Below are 20,307 nucleotides of genomic sequence, written 5' to 3'. Positions count from 1 at the left end.
AACAAAAATTACTTATAGGGAGATTGATTGATAGATTGGCTGAATGGAAATGTTCAACTGCTATTTTAACCAATATTTTAAGATTTGTAAAACCTACTCAATTGAAAAAGTCACAATGCACACTGGTCTCTCCCATACAGAGTTATCATGTCAACCTTAAGCACCAAAACTGTGACCCTCATTATTACATTTTTCTAGCTATTCTGACATCTTTAAGATATTTTCACCACATTGCTGTATGTGGTTAATATCAGCAACAGCACACTAAAAGATGAGTAGACCATAAATTAGTGTCTCAAATGTTTACTTAAACAATATTGACAAATGAACTTAACACATTCCATTGTTAGCCATTTCTTTTATGCAAGATGTATGGTTTTGGTGTTTTTTTCTGGTACCAGCCCTGCAGCCTATACAGAAAGAGGTAATGACTAGCTAATATACTGACTATGTAAATACATTTGTCTTGATTTGACTTCCCTCTACTGCTGATTTTGAGCTTCTCTGCTATTTATTGTGAAATAGTTTCACTGACTATATTATTCTCACTACTACGAAGAATAAAAAAAGTGCATTTATGAAGAGTAACACAGTGGCTGTATGTGTATGAAAAATGGGACAATAAGGGTTGCAACATTTTATTTTTTTATAAGCCCCCCGCCCAATTTGTTATTGCACAATTGCTTTTATTTTAATTTTACATTTAATTATTTACTTAGCATGATAAAAGATTTTGTGGAGTGGTAACTTTTTTTCATGTCAACTTTCATGGCAGGCAATTATTTTGTCACTTAATAGTGAATCAGACCACAACCCATGCCTTCCTCTTTAACTGCAGTCATATGCGGTTAAAGTCATATGAGTGTGAAGGTTTGAGACTGGATTATTACACCCTTATGAATGCCTTTACGCAGACAGGGGGTGCTGGTGACGATTTAACAATTACCCGATTGTTTTTCATGGCGCAAAACTATTATGGTTTCAATTATGTTTGCTGCCTCTCTGAAGTGCATGTTGAATCTTTTGCAGCAAGGTGAAAGATAATTTAACAATAAAATAAACTTACGCCAAAAAATTATTTGGTTGATCCCCGTCGGCCGTTTTTCAAGTTGCGCACTAGAGGTCAGAGCATAAGACAGAATTTGCCAGAATTAAGCAGTCATGCTGTAAAATTACAGTACCACGGTCCACTTTAGAGTTTTCCCTGCTTTTACATGTTTGATTGCGTTCGAACTGCCAATTGATAATAACATTAGGTGCACTGAAATAAGCTTTATCCATGAAGAACTAGAGTTTGACAAGAATTAAGATGACAGAGGGAGAACTTGTCTGACAGGAAAGCTGAAGAGTGAAGAAAACTGTACATTTTAGGACATCCGTAAGTCTCAAGTGGCACTTTTAAAGACACACTTCTAGAGGGCAGATAATCGACAGGTGAGAACAATATGACAACTGAGAATGTAAGAATGAGAAATTATAATTTATGACTGGTAACTGATGATTGAGAAACGACAGACAACGATAGTATGCATTTTCCGACACGATTGCATTTATTCCTTTAAGTCTCCCCCGAGGATGATTGATGTACTAAAACGTAGGCTTAACTGTATAGAATATTTAGAAATGAGCGCTCACCAGCCGCAGTAATCATAGCAATCGCAGGAGCTATCCATGGTGCTAAAAAAAAAAAAGATTCAGTAAGTGCTAGATCACAGATCTGCAATCCGAATTGGGTTATTTTCAATAGTCATGGATTATGATAACGACACTTTAATGTGACATTTACTGACTTTGTAATCTTATTATAGTATATCATATTATAATAATAGGTATACAGTTTAATGTACACGATTACACAACCCTACTGCCATGCGAATGGAACCTTTTAAAAATTAATTAGTAGGTTGTATGAAAAGTATAATAGAATCAGTCTCCAATTATGGAGAATCGTTTGCTTTTTAATCAAAATCTAAATCTAAATAGTTGCCAAACACGGCTTCACAATTCATGATTATTACTAAGTCTACTACACCGTTTAAAGTTATTGTTGACTCCGTGGTTATTCGGGAGAACCACTGCGAATGTCTGAATCTCGCGATCATCTGCCTTCCCCTACATTCAAGGAATTCTTTAATTACACGCGCGTTCGAATCTTTTAATACGTAAGTGAAATAAACACACCATGAATATCCCAGTGTTACAGTTAATGGCGCTCGTGCAAATCCAGAGTCATATGAAATCAGTTCGCGCAAATCTAAAGTCAGATGAAGTTTCAACTTTAACCGAATAAATGTATTTGGCAATCATTCCTTCAACCATGGCTTTTGAAATTAGGTTACGTTGAAGCCACTGAAATCTTATAGAATGTTGTAGGAATAAATTGGCTGTGATCCTGCACTGTGACCTTGCTATTCCGAGTGTTTAGCAACACACGTTTTACATCTTCAGAGAAATTCTCATCTGGAACCCCCTAGGCTTTCATAGTTTCACAAACTGTATTCTTCGTGTAGCTACCAGGGCACAGAGCATGCTTTTAAAATTACTAATCAAGAGCTGTCCGCAATTTCACCGATAATTCAAATACTGTAGCACTAAAATCGTTACCGCGCTTTTGGTTCGGCAGAGGGTAGGTTTAGAGGACCTATTTGTCGTGCTTATCAAATACTTCAAAACTTTAATATGTAATTTGTGAACGCATAAACCATGATGGTTCCATTCTTTCACTCTGAACGTACTCTCTCTTGACCGAAACGAGACACGCCTACCACACGGACCAGCGCTCCCGCGCTGATTTCATTCATTTGTGTGCCCAACAGCAGCGCACCGCCACGAACGTCCTTGTGAGGTTTGGCTGGCTTTCGTCTCTCCAACGATTTTTGACAGATTTTGACAGGCTGTTTTGTAAGCCCTGATGTGGGAAGAGCGTGGGTCATTTGGGATTTATTACCGGATCACTGCAGAACCGACCAAGAACCTTGGTTAACCCAGGTTGGACTCCAGTTTTTGAACCTTAGTCAACGATGCTGTACTTTCAACTGGTGATAATGGCAGGGACTGTCATGTTGGCATATTATTTTGAGTATACGGACACTTTCAACGTACATGTCCAGGGGTTTTTCTGTCACGACAATGCCTACACGAAGCCTTACCTCGGACCGGAAGAGTCTAGCGCGATCCCCCCTGCTATCTTGTACGCTGTGGTTGCCGGCGTGCCCGTACTTGTGGTGAGTAATCTGTGACCTTATAACTGCAATCCGAGTAGCTCTCTTGGGTGTGAAGCAACAAACTGTTACAATCACAGCATTAGAAAAAAAGAGTGTTGAATATGTTGGTTTATTCTAGGCATCTTTTAAATGGAAATAAATCAGAAGACAGGATTATAGAATAGAGATGGTCTTAACATTTCAGGGCAGAAGTTAACCAGACTGCTGAGGGACAATCTGTGTTTCATCCAGTATACTGATCACTGGAGTATTAAGAGTAATACAGAGCAAGACCGATCTTGGACTTGGATGTTGACCATTGAACTGCATCTCTTTCTCTGCATCCTTGCTTTTGATATGGTGGAAGCCAGTGCTCATTCAGATGTTGAAGTACTTTTTCAGTAAGTAAGGGCTCTAGCAGCTACAATGTGGTAAAGCTTTACCTCAGGACCAAATGCAGTTGGACTCTTTCTGGACACTACAGTGTGGATGCTTGCAGAACCCACCCTTACCTGAGACAGAATGACCATAAGTCATTAATGTAGCAGCAGGATGACTCTATACAGAACCCCTGAACTAATTCCAGGTTATGGTGATTTATTTGGGCATTCTGAAAACAGATGTGAACTCTTCAAGATATTAGCACCACCACCACCATCCATTTGTCAGGCATTTCCCCATAGGGTTGAGTGTGGAGTTCTGTGTGCTCTTTAAAGTGTACTATTTGACAGTAGAGGTCAGCTATCAGCAGTTATCTCAGGTATTTGCACTGCGTGACTAATACAGTGTTAATCCTGGATCTCTACATCTAAATACATCCCAGCAGTCGGTGTCCTCGGCTACAGCAAGGGCATTGACTTTGATTCCGTTTGCAGGGAAATCTTAGACAGAGACTTGAAGTTTCCAATGAGAAGCAATAAGCCAGAGAATTTGAATTTTCACTGTCACTGACTAAAACCTCTGGGCATCCAAACAGGGATGAGTCTGGCTCCTTTCTAGGTTTCTTCCACTTGCCATTCCTGAAAGTTTTCCCTGTTATTGTCACTCCACTCTTGCTCTTCCTGGACTCAGATGTCTACTATATGTTGCTTAACTCAGACATTTGTAGTACCCTTGAATAAGATATATGATAAGTAAATTGAATAAGATATATGATTAGTAAATGGGCAAAATACACCCAAATACTGAGTATGATAAGCCTGACTGAGAATGTCATATGTGAAGTTGGAAATATCCATTTTAGGTGTACCCAGGAAAATCAGTATGAACAGGTGCTGAACTGAACACTCCCTATTTCAAGATAAAGCATTTCAGAATTACCGATCTTCAGAATTATAGCACAGATCTGTATATTCACAACATGTCTTAGGGATGGTGTTCTTCTGTTCCGAGACTACACTAAATTGTAAGACTGTTCCAAATATATGTATTTTTTCATGTTACCTTTAATAGGTTCCATTGATATCTTAAATGGGTCTGCTGCTGAGGTGTAGATGGATTTGTCCTTTAACTCACACAGTCTGACCTTTCTCCCCCAGAACAGGGCCACTGTTAGCTGAAGCAGACCAGGCCTCCCTTGGAGATGCTACAGTATTCTTCTTATGTCTGCCAGTTTTGTAGGGTCCCTTGTGCAACAGTGTTGTCTTCACATCACGTCTAACATATAACTTTATAGTGCCCATAGACGCTGAGCTCTCTGCTGATTGGATGATGTAAAATAAAAGGCACAGCTAGTCTCAATACAGGGATTGTCGTATATGGGTACACTTAGCCTGAGGCTTTCTGTTGAATGTGACCATGTTTTGGAATTTGCCATTAACAGTTTCAAATTTGTGTGCACCAGAAAGGGAGTGAGAGAGAGAAGACAAGAGAGAATGATAGAGGTATATAAAGAGAGAGAGAGCAAGAGAAACACCCCCATATGGTGTTAAAGGAAGTGGTCTTTCCTGAGTGTAACAGTGTGTGATGTATTTGAGCCAAAATGGCATGACTCTTCTTATTAACGAAACGTGAGTAGTGCTTAACTTTTTTATTTTGCATTTGTCAGATGCTCTTATACAGATTGACTTACATATATTTATCAGTGTATCAATTTAAGTAATACTTATGTTTCCTATGCTGATTGATGCTATAACAGCTCAGCAATTGTCAATAAAACCAAGAACATCATTAATGCCAATGGCCATTAACATTAAAATGCCATACCACTGGAATACATATGTATATGTGCACATGATAAAGTGTGCATGCTCCATGGAAATCAAACCCACAGTCTTTGATTTGCTTGCACTTTGCTCTACCAGATGACCTACAGGTGTCCAAAGATAAAGCTTCCAGAAACAAGTCACAAAAGCCAGTCCTAATGACATGCTTGTCACTCTGCATTTGGCAGACACTCAGCTGCAGAGTGACTTACATATTTATCAATATTGCAGCATATGATTTTCCTGGGACTCAATTCCATGAACTTAGCATTGTTGGCACCTTACACTGCTCCACCAGGAGAGCTACAGAAGCACCCTGGGGGTCTGATCTCACACTGGCATTAGTGAAAGCACTGCTTTCTCCTGTGTGAAAGTCCAAAAAACGTATGATTAATTTTTGTTATTATTATTATTAGTGTACCATAAGTGAAGGAACTGACAGTAAAACATGCAAAACAACTAAATAATAGAATCAAGACATAGTCAAAATGAGTTCATTTGGAATTAATAGAACTTTGCATGGTCAATGAATACTCATTTTTAGTCTGTTTTCGTAAGCATGAGAACAGAGCAGAACAAAAATTAGATTCTTTCCCAGTGAGAATATGTAGCTTTTGAACCATATTTGCCCAGTTGTTGAGCTGATGTAACATAGTGACTTTATTCACACCCAAATCCATGCATTCACAAGTTTATTAGGGACATGTTGTTTTGTATTCTGTGACACTGTGCTGGTTCTTTCCTTTGGACCTAATTGATGGCTTCTGACAAATGGCCTCAGTCTTATTATCCAGCATGCACTGTGAAACCCCGCCATCCACTGCGAATTAGGCTGCCTGAAACCTGAAGGGGAGCCGGCTCTGTATCTGATCCAAATCAGGCCCCTAATCATCTCCATTGTGTTCTTTGTATCCCTATCCCCATGTACCCAGTGCTTCGAATGCAAATGTCTCCGTAGGACTTATAAAGTCTCTAAGTGTCACCTCACACCTCGTAGAGAAGTAAGAGCGGATTCAGAGCGGCACAGAGCGAGGTGAGGGGCATGGTTCCGTCTGGAACAGACGATGGGGCATTCAGTGCCAGGTGGGGGCAGGTAAGGGGTGGAGCTGACGGGGACGTTTGTTTGTTGTCTGCCACTGCCCACAGATCACTGCCACGGAGTCTGTGCTCTTCCTGCTGCAGTACATCTCCGAGGACCTGGACAACAGGGAAAAGATCATCGTGATGGGAGACTGCTGTTACCTCAACCCTCTGGTGCGCAGGACATTCCGCTTTCTCGGTACGTGCCTTCACGTATGCTGTCGCGCTTATTGGCATCAGTTTTTAGTGCTGGCGTCGATGCGCAATGTAACGGACGCAGGAACCTTTTTCGCATTTAGCTCCACTCTCAAGGAAATCCCATTGTCCATGTGAGGAAGGTCAGAAGGCCTTCAGCATGTGTCATGAGACCAAAGCTGTCTTCTTTATTTATTTATTTGCTTTTGCCTCTGTGCACTGTGAAGATTAATAATAGATATTGATATGATATTCAGTGCCACAGGGGTCTTGAACATGATAAACTGCTGAGAGTACCGGCAGTAATCCTTCCTTGTGGAAAACTACTCCTGGTAACTGTAGTCAGAGGCTAGGTGTTTACATGTTACACCAAAATAATCACTCTAAGGGTAGAGCAAGATATAACTAAATCTTTTTTCTGTTTACTCAGTTCATATTATTTTACCCTTTTTTGTGATAAATTACATTTTTGTCTGCTGTCATCAAGCCCGATAAGATGACGATGTGTGTTAGTGGCTGCTGTTGTGCTGTGGGGAAAATTTGTGTTACATACATCGCATTACAGCCCCAGCTAAAAATGGACTCCTTTACAGCAAAATGATAGTTTAAACATGAGAGCAGACAGGAGAGGGCAACGTTAGCACTTTCTCCAGCTAATGCTCCATGCTGATGCTCCACTGAACCCTGAACTCAGGCCTTAAGAGCTCTGAGATCCGATGAGACAAAGCTCAAAATTCTTACCCCACGCTGGCCTCCAGCATGAATACAATGCTCCATCACCCTGCTTTGCAGTAATGCAGGCTTTGTACCGTACTCTCGCCTGAATGAAACTTGACCACAAAGTGGATTTATAGTCCGCATGAGAGGATGCACAGTGGAGACCGCTTAACTTGGTTTGTTTGGCACTTCTTGTTTTTGTACCACTAGCAATAAATCAGCTCATGTCCTGTTGAGTTAAATGTAGATTTAGAAGTGGAGATACAGAGACTTAGCTAAGTCAAAGTCAATGTATTGGAAAGTATAAGACTACTTTTATACCACTTCCCTACTAATAATGTCAAAGCCAACTATGAGATCTACATAAAAATTAAAAAATCTAAACTATTTATACTTTAGCAGAGATAAATATTTCATATGTCATAAATTGAAAATTTGAAATGTTGCAGTTTTCCAGTAAACTTAATTCTGGAATGTACAGTAAACAGTACAAATGAGAAAAACCTAATTTGTGGTGTTTTACTTTTAAAACCCCAGCTAAGAATCTCTTTACCTTGCTGGCTTTAGTGCACCAACATCAAAGGCATTCAAATAATACTAGTGATCCTATTGAAGCCACGGCACACCAACTTAGAATTCCTTAACAAAACAGCAAATGCAAGTATTGTGCTCCATGATGTTTGCTTTTAAGAATGTTATACCCAGTACACTCCAGTTCGTTTGAATATTATTTTGTCATCTCCCAATATTATAATGTTGTTTTTGCTGGAGAATTTGGCCTTGAAATCTCCTACATACATACATATACATTTTGTTTAATCAGAGCTGATCTTGGGGTAAGCTGTTCCACCATCTCACCTGTTAGTGCTCTCCATACTGCTCATGCTCTGCTAATCCATCTTCTCCTCTACCTGCTGGCAGGTGTGTACGCGTTTGGCCTGTTCGCCACTGACATCTTTGTGAACGCAGGCCAGGTGGTGACGGGGAACCTGTCCCCTTACTTCCTGACGGTGTGCAAGCCCAACTATACCGCCCTGGGCTGCCAGCAGGCTGTGCGCTTTATCAGCCAACAGGAAGCCTGCACAGGCAACGGTCATGACGTAACGCATGCCCGCAAATCCTTCCCATCCAAGGAGGCTGCCCTCAGTGTCTATGCTGCCCTCTATGTCTCTGTGAGTAAATTCTATTTGCTTTCAGTTCAAGGAGGTATAGGGAAGATGGAGCAGTGCTTTCGTTGGAAACACACCACCACCCCAAAACTACTTGTGCATCCACTTTAACTATGGCTTCCAAAAAAACACAATTAGAGTCTTTTTTAAAAAATACCAGAAGATTAATCCGAGGGCTATTTCATGCTGTAACTGTGGAATATACCACAATGTAATTTCCAAGAGCAATGATTTCAGGAAGTGATTTAAAATTAAAATTACTTAAAACTTAATACAAGTTAATTGTTTTGAAGAAAAGGATAGGATAGAATGATACACACTGAGACATACATCGCTGTTTTATTGTGGGGATGATTGCGCCATTTTCAAGCAAGCATAAACTGGTTTGAGATCCTCAATGCATTCATGTTTTCTGAGCACAAAAGTTGACCTATAATCAAGAAACATATAGACTCACTTCTCTGTACCTTAATTACCGTTATCTGAAATTACCAGCATCTGAAATGCTGAGTTCACAAAAGCACTTCACAGCTAGATAACTGTTCCTGCCTATAGCACAAAAGTGTGAGAGCCATTTTAACACCCACTTCACTGAGCTGCGATACACCATGGTCAGCACCCATCCAACCACACACACCTGCATACCCTCTGCACACACCAATCACCAGCCGCGATCTCTCCTGTTTTCCCAATCACCCACGTATCCGTTCATTCTGTGCACATGTTTTTTGTTTTCTTTTGAGAATTTATTCCTACAGCTCCCATTCAGGCTCGCTCCTAATTAGCCTCCACAGAACACTGTTCCATGCAATTCCGAGTACCCCTTTCTCATTTACAAGCCTGCAGTCTGCTGCTTTCTTACAAGTCTGTATCCTGCCAGTCGCGTCTGAGCTTGCCTGGTTACCCATTTGGTTGTTGGTCCTCCTCATGGACTTCTTTTGTTTTGATGCTCACTTGGCGAGCCTGTGGTTCCTTTCATTTCTTTTAATAAACCCCTGCCTGTTGCTCCACTTGTGCCTTGCTACCTGACTCCAGTGTCTGACTCCAGACTAGTCACTAACACCAAGAGCTGGGAGAACAATGCGAGGAAACCTACAGGCTCCTAACCTGACTGGATTGCTTGTTCAGCTGTATGAAGACTTTCTCAGTGGGTCCCACACCACTGACCAGTAGATCTTTGAGTCCCAGGTACTCTGGGTTCCACTCCTACCACACTGCTATGCCAGAGGTCCACAATCGTGACCCAGAGCTTTTTGTTCCAGCCAGTGATGTCAGTTTGGTGATCACCAATTCCCCACATTAACTTAGGGAGAGCTCCCATCCAGTGATGGAGTATGCCTTCAAGTTCCACATTTTTGCAGCTGCTACACACTAGAATGAGGAAGCCCTCATAGATGTGATTGTATAGGACCTGAAGATAGACCTCCAGATGGAGATCGCCTACTGCGAGGAGGCTTACAAGACACCATCCTCAAAAAGGCGTTCACCAACGCTCACATTCTTCACTATGCTGACCTCAGTGTGCCATACATCATCAAGGTGGATGCTCCTAATATGGGAGGAGTGCTATTATTGCAGTGGTCTGATGTGAGCCCCAAGATGAATAAAAAATATCTCTCATTGGCCTTGATCTTCTTGCTTCCTGGGGGCTATCGAGTGGGAGTTGTACCACTCCCATTGCCACATTCTTTCTGCCCTAGCAACAAGCTGTATGTACTGCTGCAATGCTACTCCCCTGTACTCACCTGTTCACACACCTTACTGGGTGTGTGATCACCTAGAATCTATGCCAACTCCTCTCCACATACTGATGACCATCTATGCCGAGGGATGTCATACAGTTAATCAACTCCTGTGTGGTGTGTGCGCAGAGCAAGGTGCCACACACCCATCCAGCAGGCAAGCCCACACCCAAACGACCATGTCCCCACAGCACCCAAGACTGCCAACCTGATGTTCCTTCATGTCTTCCGGCAAATCAGACTGTTTGAGGAAATAGTCTTTTTCTGTGCTTCCTTTCATTTCTTTTAATAAAGGAAAAGGCTTGCACTTTGCTCCCTGACTCTGGCAGTATGTCACAGTTGTACTTGCTTTTGAGTGCGTGTACTGCATGTCTCTTATGGTGCTTCACTAATCAGATTATTCTGTTAGACTGACAGGTTTTTTTTTTTTAAATCTTTGGCATGTCATTTTCATTTGTAATTACAATACAGTGGTTGAGGGCTTGATTCAGGAGCAATTTGTATTGCTGCAAATAATTTAGTTTGGTTTGATTCAGCAAGTCAGTGATTTGATCCAGTCACTTCTCATCTATTTTGTAGGAGTTTGAACATCACCGAGCATTCTGGAGACTGTAACGTGGAGGCTTTAGGCAGGATGCAGAGACGAGTAGCGTGAAACAACAACATGCATTTTATTTTACACTCAGACACGCACACTAACAGAGTCAAAAACTGACAACACAAACACGTAAACGACAGACCTTTATAACTATGATGACACAATAAGGAACAGGTGTGAGACACAAGGAGGGCGTGGCCACATTGACGAACACACACACACACATGCACACACGCATGGAGACGTTTGGGGGGGTTGTACCGTGACAGACCCCCCCCCCCCCCAAGGCCCACCATCTTATCGGGCTGTGGCCCCGAAACGAACGGCAAACGGTGAGGCCAGGGAACCGAGTGACCTGACACGGGCCAGCGCGAGCAGGACAGCGGGAGGAAGAACAGGGATCAGGACAACGACAGACACAGGGACGAACATACAGAAAGGCACAGGCATAGATACAAAGGGGGACAAAGCCCAGGCACAGGCAATGTGATGGGGACAGACACAGGGACAGGTACACAGTTACATAAAGGACACCGGCCTTTCCCCTAGTTGTTGGCTGGGCTGGAGTCCCACCCACCTGTGGGGGATCGCCTCTCACCAATTCGGGGGACTTTCGCGCAGGAAGACCCAAGCTGGGCAGATAAAACCCAGTGTTTCTGGGTACCATATTTCTGTCTCCTATTCTACAAAATAAACAAATAAAATTAAAAATCATAATGTTTTAATTTGAATTTTTCAACTTTACCCATTCAACACTTATAATATCAGATTGATTTGATGCACAAGGGCACTTTGGTGTGACAGTGCTAATAAATAATTAATCTGGTTTAATTGACCAGAAGGCTAGCAAGCTGTGTTTGTGAAGCTGCAAACACCTAACTGAAATCAAGCTTTTTTTTAACAAAGGCCTTTGTGCTTGTGGGAAAGCAGGAGTACAGACTTTGTAGACTGTACCAGGTAAGAATTCACAATCATTACCCAAGTCAGGATCTAGCACATTGTATTAAAAGCTTTGCAAGATACTACTAAAGTTCATTTTTAAAGGCACTATGTTGGTTTACACAAGGGACTTGTGTGAGTTGAATTTTATCATGCTTTCTTCAAAAGAACCAGATGTTTCAGCAATTTTCATCACGTTCCAAATCTCTGTTCCCCTGGTTTGCAAAAAAGATTATCACAAAATATGCTGTCATGCAGTGATCCCATTGTGATGCTGAAGAATCATAGCACTGGGGACAGAGGAACTGAAATTACAGAGATCACAGACTAGTTATTAATCCCTCTATTTATGTCACTTTCTACTCAAGCAGGGCTCAGGTCAGACCCAGTCTGTCAGTCAGCAGTTCGAGGATAATGCCATATCCAGACTGTGCTGCTCATGTAGACTAGTGACTATCTACTGCAGTCTGATGCATTGATTTTCAAAAATGATAATTTCCCTAAAGCAGGATTGTATAAAGTCTTATTACGTCTCCTCTTGCAGTCCATTGTGTGACTTTTGAAAATGAATTTTCTGTCTCTATTAGTGTACACAAAGTATACAACTTAATGGTTCCAGCCTAACTAAACTCCAAACAGAGCACAATATGGAATCATTTAATGACATGTCCTAAGGGCTCCATTTTTGACAGGAAAAATGTGGTTGCATTAACTAACATTGTTCAGAGCCCACATTTTATTTAGATTATGTAGATTATGTTGGCGCATATTCACAAAACATCTCAGAGTAGGAATACTGATCTAGGATCTGTTCCTGTCAGTAAATAAATAAGTAAACAAGACAGTAATCTGATCCTAGATTAGCACTCTTACTCTAAAAGGTTTTTGAATATGAACCACTGTTCTTACTTGTTATTTCTTAGTTTTGATGTGACTTGCCACAAGCGCTGAACATCAAGCAAGGACATGTTGCTGTGTTAAAAACAACACGTCAAAAACATAAAATATATCCTGCCTTCAAGCACTGATAATGCTTATCATATTAACCATATTTTATTAAATTATCATATTAATAACAGAGAAGGGGAGTCTGGTTTTGACAAGAATACCCTGGCGGCTTCGTAAAGGGTGGGTGACAGAGAGTAGCAAAAAGTCCAAAGTGGGCTTGTAAGAGATTAACCTGATGGCTCCCATGACAATAATCAAATTAATATTCTTGGTGACAGTTTTAGTCTCCTCTGTCATGCCCAAATGATGTAGGAATGATAGCGGGGCGGGCAGATCGATATAAGGAGTGAGCCTCAAAGGCTGGCTGCTTGGTGTAATAACCTGCATTCTGCCACTGATGATGGAAAACTGAAGATGGATGCAGTCAGGGGAAGAGTGCAGACATGGGGGCCTAATGGAGGATGGTGTGGCATGGGGAGGGTGCAGGGTGTCGCAGTGCAGCGGTTCAGTGCTTCTAGGTACCATTTGCTCCAGTCAGTGTGTGTGTTGGGGGTGAGGGGGGGTTGCCTATTTTTGTGGACCAAATGTCCCTATCATAATATGAAAACATGAAAATGTTGTCTTTGTCAGACCATTGGGCTGGTCCCTACAAGGATAGTTTTTCAGCCATTTTAACCATTTCCTTTTGTTTACTGAAGTAAGGTTAGGTTGGAGATTAGGCGAAGGCATTACATAACACACATCTGAAACCCCCCCCCCCCCCAAATAAATAAATTAATTTAAAAAAATAAATTATATATATATATATATATATATATATATATATATATATATATATATATATATATATATATATATATATATATATACACACACACACATATTATATACATACACAAAACTGGGTAGGGATGCGCATGTGTCTGCATACTGGCTTGATCAGACATCTGAAAAACAGAAGTCAAGCTCCTGCTCTGGTGCCCCCATGTCATCTTTCCCCTGCTTCCTGTGATGTGTGGCTCAGGCTGCAGAGAAACCTAGAGGGTGCAATGACTTTGCCAGCCCTCTCCACATGGCACATGCTGCATGCCAGTGGGGACAGCACAGGTTCTGCTGAGCGGGGACGGCCCTCAATAGATGCAGGTGTAATGACCGAGCCTGGAGTCAGATTGCGGGCATGACAGGCCCACATGGTCACTGGCAAGAACTACAAAATGCAATTGTTAGATACAGAAACATTTGAAGTGTTAATAATTAATTTAAGCTACCAGATGCTCCATGTAGCAGACATTAACTATACAACAGTTTTTTCCTAATCCTCTGGAAGTCCTATGCAGTCTCACAGCTGGTCCCAAGCTTTAATCCTAATGATAGCTTTCACACGTCATACACTGACAGTCAGTCTTTGGATCAGGGGATCTGTCTAGACAGGAGCTGCGCTCAAAAGCAAGCACACTTCACACAAGCGAGCTTAAGACAGGTGCGATGTGAGAAAAATGTGCTGCACCTGAAGCGGAGGCTTCATTGTGACTGCGGCGTGTGTTTTGTGCAGATGTACATCACGTGCAGGGTGAAAGCTAAAGGCACACGCTTGGCCAAGCCTATGCTCTCCCTGGGGCTCGTGTGCCTGGCTTTTCTCACGGGCATCAACCGCGTGGTGGAGTACCGCAACCACTGGTCCGATGTCATTGCCGGCTTCATCATCGGGGGAGCCATAGCCGTCTTCATGGTAAGGGATACGACTTCACTCTGCTGCTGATTTTGACCAAGGCCATTTTATTAATATGTTATATTAGGCAGAATCATTTGCCTTCTGCAGTCTTTGTGTCACCCAATTTGATTTTCTCCATTTTCTAGTTGCCATAAGGTGTCTGTTTATATCACTGTTTCAGTGGTTATACTACTAATTACAATGTAATATGCATAATACTGTATAACAGAAGATTTACACTCATATATGTGCTTGCAAAATGGAAAAATGTGTTATCAGAAATGCTTCCTACAATGTTTTGCCCATCAGGTGTACAGATTTGTGATACTATATTTTTGTTTGAACTTTTGCCACATAGGCATTATCTCTCAACAAAAGCCACTAGGATCAGGACAAGTGAAATTATTATAAAATATAATCCATGTAAAAGCTGCTTACATTTACATTGCACTGTGTTATAAAAGGTACTCTGAAATTCACTTCACTCTGTACACTCCAAACACTAGAGGAGGAGGAGGAGCCAGACTCTCATTCCTCACTTTTCATAAACACATCTTAGTTTGAATGTATTTACTGAATAATTTGCAATAGCTAAAAAATAATATGGCTTAAATGCCCATTATAATAATAACTAAATATTACTACAGGGGTCCAAGAGGTTCATTTTATTTACCAGTGTTAATAATGTTGGGATGCTTGTTATTTATGCTTACATGCAAGTCCATTTAATGAACTTTTTCCAGAAAAATGTCAGTACATATAATAGCACATAATAGTTGTGTTAATGCGCTATGGTTGCACTTCATTACTTTGCATTTAGCTGTATACACTTGCATTTAGTGTATCCATTTGATACTAGTAATGAAAATGTACAAATGTAGCTGCTTCATGTAAATTGTGGTAGCTAGCAGGCCTACTGTAAGATAAATGCCGCTGCATTTCAACACATCTTTTTATGAAAGCAGATAATAATTCTGTACCATAGCAGAACTCAACACTCTTAAAGGAACAATGCCAGTTGTGTTCCCCTGGGTTTCTGAAGATGGCACTCAGCACACATGGGATTCAGTCCCAGCTGTAGGAAACGTCTCCCCATCCACTGAGCGCTTTGTTCCCATTGCCAGGTGACTCCAGAGTGAATAGACTGACTGCATGAGTCTGACACTTCGGACAGCTCGCGTAATTAGGTTTCAAAATTCGAAAGGCAGCCTATATCTAAATCCTTGGCAGCTGGGTTAATAAGTGTACACCACTGTGCAGATATATAGCAGTAGCAAGTCTAAACCATTTTAGCTAGAAGGACAAATATGGTCGCTGATGGGTAACCTCACCTTAACCTTGCCAATTAGCTAAATGCCAGCGAAAGGTGAGCATCAAACAGTTAGCGAGAAGCATCTGGTCATGTAGTGCTGAGGTGTCTCTCTTCCTCTACCCCACTTCCACTACCACCCTTTGAGCCTCTAGTGTTGCCGCTACACCCAGCTGGGACAGGCCCATCTGCGTCTGCTCCAGAGCCATGTGCATGTGCAGGCTACAGGGCTCCTGCTTGCCCATGTAGTGCAGGCAGGACAGGGACAAACAATTAGTTCAAGACCATCTCCCAGTAGCACAGAGGGGCCTCCTAGAAGCCACCCAAATTGCAATGCAATCCATTTGTCATATACTCTAAATTGTTAAAGGTACACACGATAAGATATATGTAAAGGTGTTACACAGCTGAAGGAATTAGGACATTGTCCTAATCTTGCTTTGTCTCTGGATAAACGTTGCATGAGCGAGAGTCATCAGAGCAATGCAGCACCGAGATACAAAAAGATCAGGTTTGGAACGATACAAGAGACCTTGAGCATGGGGACCATCGTTTAGTCAAGGGAAGGCAATGTTATAGCTGTTTTTAGTGTGGGGCAGATGTCTTTCCTCATGTGGCTGCCTCACGAGCCTGTGATGAACGACCTATTTCTCCATCTTAGGGCGATGGTGGCAGTAGGGTGGAGGGGTGCTGAGGGTGACAAAGCAGTTGGTGGTGGAAGGGGAATGAGTATTTAATAAAGTCAGATGTTCTAGTACTTTAAAGAGTGTGTGTGCACGCATGTGTGCCTTTCAGACACGCACGGCAACCCTGAACATTTCTAGACATCCCCTGGAGGAAGTGTGTGAGTGTGTGAGAACACAAATGTGTTCAAATCAGTTGTACTGAACATTAAACGGACTTTATCCCGCCGGCTCCCCAGTACAAAGTCTGTCTGAGCTGATGTCTGTCTGAGCCCAGATGTGAATAGAGAAGGTCACTGTCTGGAGAACTTACAGTGAGCAAATGGGCAGGCTGATGACATTTCTATAATGCGACTGGTATGAAACCGGAAAAAATATAAACATCTGCAAGATGAAAATATCTAAGTGGAGAGGCAATGAGATATTGATACTGATGTTACAGATATGTACAAATAAATGTACAAAAAAAGTGAACACAAAATCAGTCATCATTATGGAGTCAGGCCTCATCTGCCATCTTTGATGTGCTGTAAACAAAACACTACAATTTTGGAAGTATAGTTTTTGTGTCTTGCCATGACTCCTGCATGCTCTACACAGCCATCCCCTCTCGCTTAAACCAGAGTATTTCTAGTAGTGAGAATGCATCTGACATGGACTCGCTCCTGCTCTGCACTACATGTGCAAAAGGGCAACTATGAACAATGTTCAGACCTAATTCTCTAGCCACTGGAGCTCATATGTGAAAACAGCTTTTGTGTGTTGGTGTGAATCTGTATATATATTTGGGTGCATTCAGCTGTGAGTTCCACAGTCTTTGTTTGTCATATAGAATAGCCAAAGAATGTAGAGCATGGGCCAAAATAGCTGTAGTCTATACAGAATTTCTCCAAGAGAATGATACATTGCAATATTTGTTTAATTCAAAAGGGCTTGGTGTCCTGAAGCATGCTCCATATAAGATTGTCCTCTGCTCTTTGTCGCCCTCTGGTCTCAGTCTCAGTCTCATTGAGAATGTTCGTTTTGCCACGGCAAAGGATGTCTTGCTCATTTCCCCTCTGAAAGCGTGATTCATCTAGGGAAGCTAGTAATGTGAGGAACACAAACCATCATTCATAACTTTTACCAAGAGGAACCTGGAGGTTCTCACTGAAGATTGCCAGTGAGCCTTTCTAGTCACCTTCCCCCCCCAAAAAACCACGTGTGTGTTTATCTCAATCTCTTGCTCCTGCTCTCTTTCTTACCTGTGTTCTGTTTTGTGTGGGGCTCTTGTCTAAGGTGGTCTGCGTCGTGAAGAACTTCAAGAGGAAACCTTTGCTGAGTGTGATACCACCAGAGGAAGGTGCTCCCAGCACTCACATACTCAGGCAGCCAAGGGTGGAGCATGCTGTGGAGAAATGCGGGTCCCCGCAGGTATACCAGAGCGGGCTTTGAAATAGGGCTGCCTTTACCCTACAGACTTCTCTTTGATACTCCCGAATGCTGTGGACTCAGCTGTGTTGTCTTTGATGGAGATGCGATGTCGACATGCCGCACCGCTCGGGACTGTTCAAAGTCGGACGTGTGGATAAGCTGTCAGGATAATTAGCTGTCTGGTCATGTAGAGGAGAGGATTTTAGATGGAGTTAATGACCTTGGTTTTATATTCTCTATTGATTTAGTGTTCAATATGCATCAATCATATAACTGAGGTGATTTTAATGAAATGGTCCGGCACTTTCTGAACATCAAACATTCTCGTCTGTAAAGTAGTTTCGCGGGGAATGAAGAGGAAGCTGGGAAATGGTGCTCTGTGAGAGATTATCTGGGGAGTGAACTTAAAAGGCTTGTCAGCCATTTGGGGTCTTTCTATGCATCCTGTTCACTCTGGGGTGGGTGTGCATTTTCCTGCTCTGTAGCAGTAATTTCACAGCCTTGTGGAGAAAAAAAGCTTTAAAAAAAGTGTAAATCTAATTTGTACATTGGCTGCAGAGCTCAGAAGCATTTTTTTCAGTTAATTTGATTAACACTAAATGAGATGTATTGTGTCATTGTTATAAGGAGTTGGTTTGGGGAGAAAATCTGCATTGATTCCTTTCTACAAGAATATCTTTACAGATATGCAATAATGTGTACAGTAGACATGCAAATATACATTGAAGTATCAGTTTATCACCTTGTCGGCCCAGGAAACATACAAGTCAGTGTGACTCTCTTATTTCTGACTCTTCGTGAGGTAAGCAGGTAGAACAAAAGACCTTGCTTAAGGGACAACCCTGGGCAGGATTCAAGCTCCCAATCTCTTGTACCAAAGTCAGTGCAACACACTGAGCTATATAGATACAGCCACCATATTATTAGGACAAAACACTAGAAGCGTCATAGCTCTTTAGGGCCACCGTACAAATAATTCCATAAAAAATCAATGTATTTGTTGTGTTGCATTATGTTTTCAAGAGGGGCAACGAAAATGTGCTGGCTAATGATGTCATAAACCGGTGATCAGACGAGAAAAAGAAAGATTCAGATCTGATCCAGAAAAAGAAAATAAATGACTCTCCAGGATGAGGCACCACTTATGAAAACTGCAATATATTCAGCAACGCTTTTGAGCCATGCAGTATTCACCAGGCAGGTCAGGCATTGTTCACGGCTCATATGGCTGTAGGCCACGCGTAAGCGCCAAAATGCGCCGTGCCGTTGTGCACTGGATTCATCTTGGAACAGTGATAGAAAAACTCAATGTGACTTTCTTACATCCGCTTGTGCGCAAGTCAAAGGCGCAGGAGGCAGTTTGTCAGGGCAGCCGGAGACGTAACGCATGTGTCTGCGGACAAGCGTTCACTCGTTTCGCTGCTCCTGTCAAGGCTCCGCCATTAATCTTAAATGCGGTTAAGGCAGTTTGCGTAGCTGAGGAAAGTCTCTATCTGGTCTTTGGCTAAGAAAATCTGTAGCTATAAATCAACCCCATTAAAACAGCTTTACGAATGGGGTGTGGTTAAGGTTTGTGTTGTAACGTGACGCGCGACAACTTAGCACTCCTAGGACATTTACAGACTACATCCAAATTGAAAGCTGGTGTTTAGTACATCAGGCTTGTTCCAAACAGGAAGAAACGGCAGTAGAACATATCTTCACTTTTTGTTCGCTTTGTGGTTTTCAGAGTCCCATCACATATGCTGAGGTCACATGACAGTGACGAAGTATGAAGGTCCCAAAACCTGAGGAAAAAGTTGCTGCTCCCAATGGTGACCAGTGACTTTATGACACTAGATTATATGGATTTAGAGAAAAAAAAAAACCAAACTTTTTTTTTTTTGCTTCGTCCAGTGCTGAAGTCTTACAAATACATACAACCTGTTTATATCTTGCATTAACATTTTTTTAATAATCGAATCACATGGGGATTTTACTTGCCACATGAAAAGCCAGATGAAAACTGCAATCAGATAACTCAAGTCACATTCGGAGATGGTCAGAGGCGGATCTTGACCACTTTTGCAAGTGCAAGTGTGAACGGAATATGTCTTCTGAATTTGCGTACAATTATTAGCAAATGCGTCTGCTCATTGACTTAAGGAATATTATAGCAGCTGCTAAACAAAATTCCTGCGTTGAAGGAGACGCTTCGTTGCCTATTGTAGACTGTTTCTGTGTATATTTGACGATACACTGGTAATAGCCCCGTTTGCAGTAGCGTTTAGGAAGAAAACGCAAAGTTGTGTGGGTTGGTATGCTTTCTGGTCACACTGGGGATGCCTGCTGGTGAAAAGTGTAAACAGAATCCAAGTAAAGTCAATCCAGATACAATCCAGATATGAAACACGTGT

The 20,307-nt window shown here is 41.8% G+C and overlaps 1 protein-coding gene across 1 annotated transcript; it reads left to right on the top strand.

Moving 5' to 3' along the window:
- Positions 1-324: 324 nt before the first annotated feature.
- Positions 325-19,670, top strand: plppr5a (phospholipid phosphatase related 5a). Its single transcript, XM_027028404.2, has 7 exons — positions 325-345; positions 3,015-3,224; positions 6,554-6,686; positions 8,321-8,571; positions 14,348-14,524; positions 17,777-17,911; positions 19,641-19,670. Exons 1-7 carry the CDS (start codon positions 325-327, stop codon positions 19,668-19,670), a joined length of 957 nt encoding a protein of 318 aa, XP_026884205.1.
- Positions 19,671-20,307: the final 637 nt, after the last annotated feature.

Source organism: Electrophorus electricus, chromosome 15 (genome assembly GCF_013358815.1).
Source record: "Electrophorus electricus isolate fEleEle1 chromosome 15, fEleEle1.pri, whole genome shotgun sequence".
Classification (NCBI taxonomy): Eukaryota; Metazoa; Chordata; class Actinopteri; order Gymnotiformes; family Gymnotidae; genus Electrophorus; species Electrophorus electricus.
This window is presented reverse-complemented; position numbering and strand designations above follow the sequence as displayed.